Source organism: Halichondria panicea, chromosome 3 (assembly GCF_963675165.1).
Source record: "Halichondria panicea chromosome 3, odHalPani1.1, whole genome shotgun sequence".
Classification (NCBI taxonomy): Eukaryota; Metazoa; Porifera; class Demospongiae; order Suberitida; family Halichondriidae; genus Halichondria; species Halichondria panicea.
Window position 1 is genome coordinate 7,706,613 of NC_087379.1, and position 9,885 is coordinate 7,716,497.

General features: G+C 45.3%; 4 protein-coding genes across 4 annotated transcripts; 2 read left to right on the plus strand and 2 right to left on the minus strand.

Annotated features, from left to right (window-relative positions):
* Position 1: 1 nt before the first annotated feature.
* LOC135334150 (uncharacterized) lies at positions 2–1,908 on the plus strand. The gene is made up of 4 exons (XM_064529218.1): positions 2–355; positions 407–530; positions 769–934; positions 1,150–1,908. Exons 1-4 carry the CDS (start codon positions 70–72, stop codon positions 1,843–1,845), a joined length of 1,272 nt encoding a protein of 423 aa, XP_064385288.1. The 5' UTR covers positions 2–69; the 3' UTR covers positions 1,846–1,908.
* On the minus strand, positions 1,876–3,561 carry LOC135334157 (retinaldehyde-binding protein 1-like). Its single transcript, XM_064529230.1, has 5 exons — positions 3,406–3,561; positions 2,906–3,319; positions 2,561–2,671; positions 2,183–2,293; positions 1,876–2,117 (listed from the first exon to the last, which is right to left on the minus strand). Exons 1-5 carry the CDS (start codon positions 3,475–3,477, stop codon positions 1,983–1,985), a joined length of 843 nt encoding a protein of 280 aa, XP_064385300.1. The 5' UTR covers positions 3,478–3,561; the 3' UTR covers positions 1,876–1,982.
* Positions 3,562–3,580: 19 nt separating this feature from the next.
* LOC135334149 (caspase-3-like) lies at positions 3,581–6,499 on the plus strand. The gene is made up of 9 exons (XM_064529217.1): positions 3,581–3,784; positions 4,031–4,183; positions 4,383–4,448; positions 4,551–4,745; positions 5,130–5,287; positions 5,385–5,506; positions 5,556–5,616; positions 5,675–5,782; positions 6,030–6,499. Exons 1-9 carry the CDS (start codon positions 3,643–3,645, stop codon positions 6,363–6,365), a joined length of 1,341 nt encoding a protein of 446 aa, XP_064385287.1. The 5' UTR covers positions 3,581–3,642; the 3' UTR covers positions 6,366–6,499.
* A 14-nt stretch (positions 6,500–6,513) lies between these two features.
* Positions 6,514–9,879, minus strand: LOC135334146 (ATP-dependent RNA helicase DDX19A-like). Its single transcript, XM_064529215.1, has 11 exons — positions 9,673–9,879; positions 9,407–9,539; positions 9,211–9,355; positions 8,801–8,996; positions 8,621–8,735; positions 8,493–8,572; positions 8,190–8,287; positions 7,893–8,130; positions 7,675–7,784; positions 7,060–7,203; positions 6,514–6,803 (listed from the first exon to the last, which is right to left on the minus strand). The coding sequence occupies exons 1-11, from the start codon at positions 9,742–9,744 to the stop codon at positions 6,629–6,631; spliced, it is 1,506 nt and encodes a 501-aa protein (XP_064385285.1). The 5' UTR covers positions 9,745–9,879; the 3' UTR covers positions 6,514–6,628.
* Between the last annotated feature and the right edge of the window lie 6 nt (positions 9,880–9,885).

The following is a 9,885-nucleotide window of genomic DNA, read 5'->3' on the forward strand; positions in this document are numbered from 1 at the left end:
GGGATTCCCCTGAGGAGGGGTGTGAAGCCAAGTCATCATGACTTGGCTGTTTATAAGCTAGCTATTAATATGAGCATCATGAGTGAAGGAGAAGCTGCTGAGATAGTTGAGGAGGTCTTGAGTGATCTGCTGACCAGGATATGTTACCCCCCACAGCCACCCTCCCTGGAAACACAGCTGACCAAGATAAGCTACCCCCCACATCCACCCCCCCTGGAGACAGAGCACCCACTGTTGGACCTCTGCACACTCAGCAGGGAGCTCTGTGAGCTGCTCAAATCCTACTCTCTGAGGACTTCAACTAGAACCAGGGTGGAGGTCTGTCAGATAAAGACCTTGCAACAAAAAGCATCAGGTAAACGTTAAACGTCAATTCATTCTAGGTATAACCCCCCCCCCCTCCTAGGCTATTGTGGTCACTACGCTCTGTACTTCTCCCTTGCCCTACTGGGTCTGTGCTCCAGTGGTGACAAAGCCGCGGCTCAGCAAGCACTCGTACAACTCACACACAGAGAACACTTCTGGAGAAGGTTTTTGCCATACCATGTATTACTAGAATATTTTTCAGGTGAAAAACCTTCCAAATAAGCAAAAAAGTTTACCCTTTGCCATCTAACTATTGCGTTTTGGCAAGGATCGTGTGTATTTACTTAGGTTTTGCGATTTTATTGTTGCGAATTAATCAACCCTTGCAAAGTTTGCATAATTATGTTTGATACTTGCAAAACATTCTAGTAATATGATACCATAGTACTCTTATCAACACAGGTATTGGACCAGCATTGGTCAGCTGTTGTCTCGAGTGACTGCTGACAGCTGGTGGCCCTGGACGAGGGAACACGTGTGTGCAGGGGAGATTGAGAGATCATATCTGCGATACCTCCTCCACACTGAGCTGGCAGACATTGCTCAGGGAAGGGTGTTTGTACTACAGGTGAGAATTGACATTTGATGATTAGAATTACCGTATTACTACGTACTAGAATATTTTCTGGGTGAAAAACCTTTGCGAATGAGCCAAGGATCATGTATATTTAGGTTTTTCGATTTATTTATTGCGAATTGATCAACCCTCACAAAATTCACATAATTATGTTTGATGCTTGCAAAAAAATTCTAATAATACGGTATAGTTTTTTCCCTCCACAGTATGCATATGGACTGCTACAAGACTCAGTGGAGCATATACGTGTCGTGCAAGATGCAGTGTCTTTATTCGTGAGAGGAGAAACGAACTATGTAGTGTTTATCCTCGGTGTAACCAATCACTGGGTCACGCTACTGGCCTATAGAAAATGCCCTGAGGGGATTGGACTGTTATACCTAGACTCTAACAACGAACCTGTACTGCTGGCCACTGAGACTGATATTGACAAACTGGTCGAAGCTCGAGAGCAGAAATACATTAAGAGGAAGGGAGTTGGTTACGAGCCTTGGAAGAGGAACATACTTCGTCAGTCGCTGTGTGATCAACGAGACGTGGTGGCAGTGATGTCAGATTGTTTGCAAGGGACACATACATTGTCTTGTGAGTTTGTCTCCAGTCACTGGGAGAAGATGCTGTCAAACTATCGAGAGATGGTGACTACCGCTGTGAGGGACAGAGATGTGCACACTGTTGACCTGTTGTGCTGGCTAGAGTCTGGTTATTCTGTACGGGGCCTGAGAGATGCATACATGAGGCCACTGCTCTTCTTTGGAAGGGAGAGTCTAACACCACGGCTGAGAGTAGAGATGCATATTTGGGCAGAGGAGCTCTCACGGATGCAGCCAGTGGGAGGTCTGGATCATATCAACAACTTCCTTGAGCTTGTGGACGAATTGAACTGTTTTCTAAGCACTTAATTAATATCCATTACATCGTTTGTATATCACATTTTAATTCCATGTTAGCAAGAATGTACACGTACACACCATAAAAAAAAGTTTAAAAACTTAAAAAATGATTAAAATATGAGAGACCAGCTCCATAAATTAAATGACTACAGTTCTCCTGGGAATAGTTTAGTGAGTGTTCCAGTGGGTAGAGGTGGTTGCTCTCCCCCGAATTCCTCGGGGAGGTCACTGGGGTCAACATGATCGTGAAGGGCCTCCACATCCCAACCATGTAGCTGAATCTGCAGGAATGCAAAAAATGAATATCAACAATTAACCGTACGCATGATCAGTCTAATTAGCTTACTCTGTCTCGCAGCTTTTGTTTCAGGAACGGCTTTATGAGCGTGTAGACAAAGCTGAAGTACCAGGGCTGTCGAATCATGTGACAGCTCTTGAATCTCACGGGGAAAGCATCCTGCAGAGAGTTAGGTTGTGAGTGTGTGTGTGTGGAGTGTGTGTGTGTGTGTGTGTGTGTGTGTGTGTGTGTGTGTGTGTGTGTGTGTGTGTGTGTGTGTGTGTGTGAGGGGATTGTGTGTGGAGTGTGTGTGTGTGTGTGTGTGTGTGTGTGTGTGTGTGTGAGGGGGGATTGTGTGTGGAGTGTGTGTGGAGTATGTGTGGAGTGTGTGGAGTGAGGGTGTGTGTGGGGTGTGTGTGGAGTGAGGGTGTGTGTGGGTGTTATTACCTGGACCATTTCCACAAGAATAGCTTTCCTCATAACTTCAGTTCCCACTAGAGTCATGACATGACTGAAGGAGACTCCCTCCTGATCCTGTAACAGTGACAATCCATGAACCTGCAGGAAACCACAGACACAGTCAGTGCTAGTGCATCAACACACTTGGCATCATATTCTCAGTGTATGTGAATACAGTAGAGGAAGATAGGTCATGAACATGCCCTTATATGAATTCAAGTTTCACACATCAAAAGTATTCACACTATAGACACCTAATATGTAGAGACAGTTAATTGCACACACACAATTAATAATCTGCTAACACACACAACTTGCTAACGCACACAATACCTGTGTTTCTTCATCTTCTATCAGCTTGTCCATTACCAGTAGGGCTGCTTTAAGCAAGCTGCTAACAGGAATGTTGTGAATATCATATCTTCCTGGTAAAAACACTAAACACTTGGACCCATCATTCAATGGCTGGTCCAGTACTCCAAAAAATCCAGAGTTGAGAATATGCTCTACGCTTTTGGCATTGTAGTCAGTGAGGAGGTGTGCATACTTGACCCGATACTTGTGGTAGTTTATATACAACTGAAGTGCTCTCTCCACATCAAACTTCCGAGCTCGCAGGAAACAGAGTAGAAATTTATTGTCTTTGCGTGTAAACTTGAGGTCATCTGTTGCAGCCTCAGCTTCCGTGATTTGTCTCCCCAGCTCTTGTATGAGCTCTACCCTCTTCCCAGGGTCCTCATTCAACTCCTGCAGACACAGGTAAAATAATAAACAAAAGCAGCCATTGAAACTGTGTATACTAACTAAACCATGCAGACAATTTATTCACTTACCCTTTTAGCTTTCTCTAGAGTGGCTCCAGATATAGTTGAGGGGTCTGTGTTGTCCATCTCTTGAGAGGCCATGGTGGCAGTGGTTATATAAAGGTCAAGACAGTGGCTCGTGGTTGATCTTCTATCTCTATCACTGCTGCCTAGCCTGTTATTAAATACAATACTTACAAGCCCCGCCCCCCTTTTCTGCTGAGCTAAGCTGAAGATTTCCGGTCAACAAGTTCAAGAGGTTGTAAGATGTCTTTGACTGAGCGCGAGAAGACTGCAGAGAAGGCTCTGAGGAGGCTAACTCCCTCCCTCATGAAGGGCCTCAGCCCGGATATACGCCATGAGCTGTACGGGAGAGACATGCTGACTTGGAATGAAAAGGAAAGGATAGGTGAGAACTTTAGCTCAACAAAGTTGGCTTTATTCTTTTCCCATGGCCCAGTTCACACCAAAATCACAGAAACACTGACATAGCTATAGTGCAAGCAATGTCTCCACATGTACACAATGACATAAACGTACAATCATACAGCGTGTGTACAGCACACACACACTTCATTGATATACTAGCTATTAAATAACGAGCAGTTTTGTTTGCACATTGTGTTATCACCATAATCTCACACCCCCTCCCCAGAAACTTCGGCAAAGAAGGGCACTAACTCTGATGCTGTGGAGGAGGTGTTGACTGCCCTGAAGCGACGTGGACCTGATGGTCTCGATGCTCTAATAGCTAGTCTCAAGGCAGATGGTGATGTGCATCAAAGCCTCATCGTTAAGATACGCGCTGGTAAGCACTGTAGGTAAATCTTGGTGTGTGTGTATGTGTGTGTGTGTGTGTGTGTGTGTGTGTGTGTGTGTGTATGTACCCCCTTTCTACGCACTGCCCATTTATATGTCCAGTTGTATCAATGCCCCCCACTCTTTCACCCAATATACCTCATGCAACTATGCAGTAGCTAATTAACTTAATTTTGATTGTTGTACAGAATGGCCTGAGGAGGTACCGGTGATGGCAGCTGGGGGACCCCCTCCCCCCACCCTACCCGGACAAGGTAATGTGTGTGGTTGTTACTATAATAACCCACAGTTTACATAGAGGAAACAGAAGGAAAGTACCTATTAGCATTCAATACCTTATATTACATCTGTTACAGGTCCACTAGACTCCCCCACAACCCATGCTCCTGTAGATGCTACCATGGAGAAGGAGTTCCTTGGCAACGGGGAGTGGCCATTCAAACAATCATCCGTCCCCTCAGACCCCCCACAGATACTACCTCCCCCAATAGAGGGAGTTGATTCTGCCCCTAAAACTGTCTATAAGATGAGCTCTAAGCCACGAGGAATAGGTAAGCTTATCTTCTTAGCTGGCTAACTTTGACTGCCCGTAACTTGAGTTAGGATTGTCCAATTTCAAAGCTAAAATATGCATTTAGTAGCTGTTTGGTAGTGCTACAATATGGTGCGCTTAAATCAGCGCTTGCTTTCGGGCCCAAATGTTCCATTTTGAAAAAAAGCGTGGGCTATTAGTGGGTGTTTTTTTCATAATCAGGCCTGTTTTTGATGCTAACTTTGATGGTCCGTAACTTGTGTTAGGAACGTCCGATTTAAAAACTAAAACTTGCATTTAGTAGCTGTACAATGAACATGTAGATTGTACTGCAATTTTCACTTTTGTCAATATTCTTTCTATTTTGTGTATTTTCTAACCCAATGTGTGCTCTGTGTTGCAGGCATTGTCATCAACAACAAGCACTTCACGTGTGGTATGAAGGATCGAGTGGGGACAGACCGAGATGCTGATGCCCTCACTAAACTGTTCATTAATCTCGGGTTCTACACCAATCGTTATGATGACCTCCGCGGCAGGGACATGAAGAAAAAGCTCCGGGTGAGATAGAAGCATGTGTGTGTGTGTGGTGTGTGGGTGTGTGTGTGTGTGTACTGTAACAGTGACTTAATGTATACATACATCTATACGCGCACAGGATGCGGCCGATATCAACCACAGTGATTTCGACTGTCTAATGGTGGCTGTTCTCTCTCACGGTATCAACGGGAAAATCTACAGTACAGATGGCGACCTCCTTCCTGTCGATGAGCTTACATCGTAAGTCAGATAATTGATTTTACTATAGATTGTAATAATTCCTCCTCAGGTATTTTGATGGTAACAACTGTCCCTCTCTCATCGGCAAACCCAAGGTGTTCATCATTCAGGTAAGTGGTGCATGTACGTATGTCATGTGATCACCATCTCCTGTCATGTGACGTACAGGCGTGCCGTGGTGGCAAGTTTGATTATGGAGTGGAGTCAGAGACGACTGATGGGCCTGGGAGCACAAAACCCTCAGAGGATCAGATGAAGGAGATTGTGGAGAAACAGGTCAGTACTTGTGTAGTCTGAAATAAATACCGCATAGCGGGTATATTTCGATGGTATAAACTTTCGCCCATTTAATTTTTGTGGTGAACTAGCAACATTTTGGCACACGCATGCATGTGATATTAAATTCGTCGGTATAAGTGCACGCTTAATCAGCGAAAACCGCAAACATTTATACCCTCGAAATAAGATCGAATATACCAGCCTGCTACCATAATGGCAGTGTATACCCTCTCTCTCCACACAGCACGATCGTATTGTTGACACGGCGATGGGAGCGGACGAGACAGATGGAGGCGGGTACAGTGGTGCCCTCCCTGCTGAGGCTGACTTCATCCTAGCCTATGCTACTGTCCCTGGCTACGTGTCGTGGAGAAACTCCGAGTATGGCTCGTGGTTCATCAAGGCTTTTGTGGACACTGTGCTGGAGCTGTCCTCTAAGGAGCACCTCCTGGATATACTCACAGAGGTCAACAGACGTGTGGCCGAGGAGTTCCAGTCCAAAGGTCGGAACAAGCAGATACCCGCCCCCGTGTCCATGCTCACACGCAAACTGTTCTTTAGGCCTGGCTCGTTTCGTTGACCTTTGAACTGTCTAGTTATATTACCGTATAGTAGATCACATTGTTATTGCTAGTTTATTTTGTTTTATAAAGCTAGCTGGCCATAATAAATTATGCTTTTGGCAATATTATAATAATTATTGTTGTTCTCATGTTCACGATAATTATGTGGGAATAAGGTTAATGATATCGATCAACAGTATATAAAACACAGTCATCAGTAAACAATGTATGTACAGAATACGAAACTGTTTAGAGGAGTTAAGAGAGTCATGTGATGTGATCATGGGTTGTCCTCCTGTGTTGCCGCCTCTATTTGGTCTGGGTCATTGATGTCTAACTTCTCAATCTTGCGGCCAAAGTGAGACTCGATGGTTCGCAGGTTACCCATTGAGCGTGACCCGTCCACAAAGTTGATAGCTATCCCAGACCGTCCAAACCTCCCAGTGCGTCCAATCCTGTGTGTGTAAGGGAGGGGGGGGGGGGAAGTTAACAGAGATCATTTTTGCCATAGTTGCAACTATTCTAGTCTATAGAAACTGCAGTCTAGTGGACCATAACATTATTGTAGCACTACCAAACAGCTACTAAATGCATCTTTTAGATTTGAAATTAGATATTCCCAACACAAGTTATGGACAATCAAAGGTAAGATCTTAACATTCAGAATAGAGTAGCCAGTGTACAGGGCCACCAGCCCACCACTAGACACACCTGTGTAAGTAGGTCTCGCAGTCTGGTCGCTTGTTAACGTCTATTGGGATGTCGTAGTTGACCACGAGTGTCACCTGCTCAACGTCTATCCCACGGGCACACAGGTTGGTGGTGATGAGCATCTTCTCTTTACCATCTCTGAACCTATAGAAAGAGAATCATCATACACAGCATTAATGCACATGCTACTACCACACACTCACTCCAATACAAGGAATACAAGGATTGGAATCTATGTAAGAATCATCATAATTATTATACACAGCACATGACCGTATGCCGGCACATACTACCTTAAGGTGACATATTTTCGCGTGTATTACTTTCTGCTATTTCTGCGAATTAGAGTAAAATCGCAAAAACTAGTACTCGCAAATAATTGGCCGCCCTCTTGTTTAATGTATCCAGATCGACATTTCGCAAAAAATGATACCAGTAAAATGTACAAAACTGTAAAAAAAAAACACAAACAAATCTACCTGTGAAAATATGTCACCTTAAGGTAGATAGGCTGTATATATACATGTACGTTATGTATCCATCAATTGCTATAGCCAGTTTGGGTAACAGCAGAATAAGGTATTGTGATAGCAATCTAGTAACTATTTGGCCCACCTATTGAGGACGGCAATCCTCTGGTCAGTGGTGGAGTCTCCGGTGATGAGCGCAACATTGTGTCCCTCTCTACTCATGCGGCCAGCCAACGCCTCTGCTGACTTACGAGTCTGTGTAGCGTGTGTGTGTGTGTGTGTGTGTGTGTGTGTGTGTGTGTGGTGGTCATTGTAGCTATAACATAAGCAGAAAGGTTTTACTAGCTCTAGAAATGCCCTCACATGACAGAAGATCATCGACTGTCCGATGCTGACCACTCCATAGAGGTTAGAGAGAGCACTGAACTTCTCGTCCTGATCTCTACACTCCACATAGAACTGCTTGATATTATTAAGACTCTCCTCTGCTCTCTTCAGACGAATAATAACCGGGTCTGGAATCACGCGCTTGGCAAACTTCATCACCTCATCACTGTACGTGGCTGAGAACAAAACCTTCTGACAAGAGTCTGGGAGCAGCCTGCATGGTGGGGGGTCATGTGATACCACTGTGGGGGGTATTAGTAGAGGGGGGCTTACTTTTGTATTCTAACTGTCTGATCTTGTTGTCCTTGCTGATCAATCATAACGTCAGCTTCGTCTAACACAAACATCTTGATCTTTGTAGGATCAATCGCCTGGGGGGAAACAAAACAGTCATTTAACAGATACTGTATGGCGGGTCAATTTGGCCAATTGGCAAATCAAAATGAAGGTAGCCAAAATTAAAAATCGCCAATGCCAATGAATAGTTCAACTGCGTCCGGCATTCGCCAAATTAGACTTGCCAAGTTTACCCGCTATACATATGGCAGCTGTCTTGGTGGTATATTTTTTGCACACCTTTTTCTTCAGTATCCAGTCCAGGACAGTGCCCGAGGTGCCCATGATGATCTGCTCTTTTAGTGTGGTTCCCCTCTCAACTACACCAGGGGTTAGAGGTCAACCAAGGGGTCAACAAGACCACTCACCTCGTACTCCCCGGACAGCGTACACCATCTTGACATCAGTGGAAAACTTGGCCATCTGTGAGAGTACGTTTCCAGTCTGTTGTGCAAGGTCAAAGGTCGGCGATAAACAGACCACCTGAAGGAAAAACCATACAACAATGACGAGCTATATATAATTATAAGGTAACCATGGCTACTCGCCTGAGGGTGTTTGAGAGAGGGATTGACTCTGGACAGCATGGAGAGGACGAAAGCTGCCGTCTTTCCAGTCCCGCTCTGTGATTGGGCGATGAGGTTCTCAGGGGGGTCTGCTAATAGAAGAGGGAGGGCCTTCTCTTGTATCTTGCTCGGGCGGTTGAACCCGAGTCCATAAACTCCCTTCAGTAGCTCAGGACGACTGTGTGTGTGTGTGTGTGTGTGTGTGGGTGTGGGGTGTGTGTGTGTAGGTGTGTGTGTGTGTGTGTGTGTGTGTGTGTGTGGGTGTGTGTGTGTGTGTGTGTGTGTGGCTTTAATATACAAGCCAACTGTGTATCACACTGGAAGCAGCACTATGGTTTAGTAAAGGTACATTCTAATATAACTATTGTGTACGTGTGTAGTTGCTCTCTCACAGTCTCAACTCTTCGAAGCTCTTGACTGAATAGAGAGGTGAGTTCGGATCCTTCTGCTGTACCTCCACATCGTGAACGTTATCCACTATTCTGGTACGGAGGACCTTGGTGAGTAGGGAGGCCTCGGCCACTGATGTCTGAGTATCTGTAGGGGGGGGGGGGGTAATCAGGTGAGGGGGGGTGAGGGGATAGCTACCTCCAGTGTCTGGGCTAGCTGCAGCCTCTGCTGTACTTCCAGGCTCTGCTTTATTTTCAGGCTCTGCTTCTTTACTTCCAGGCTCTGCTTCACTGGCGGCAGGTTTGTCTTTGAGCTTGAGGGACTCGCTCAACTGTGCGTGTGTGTGTGTGTGTGTGTGTGTGTGTGTGTGGTGTGTGTGTGTGTGTGTGTGTGGTGTGTGTGTGTGTGTGTGTGGTGTGTGTGCATGTGTGGGCTGCGGTTGTGCATAGACACTGTGACCTAACCTTCTCTCTGAGCTGCCGTTGCTCTTGCTCCTCCATGGCAGCCACCCAGTCGACATCATCTGCTCCTGACATCTTCTCACTCCAGCTCTATAGCTAGCTCTTAGGGCTTTGATAATAGTATCTGATAGTATTTGCAGTTGAAGGTTGAAATCTTGCTCAGATTAGTTTTTCAAAATTACAGTGCCATGTGGGTTAGTACAGGTATTTAGAAAA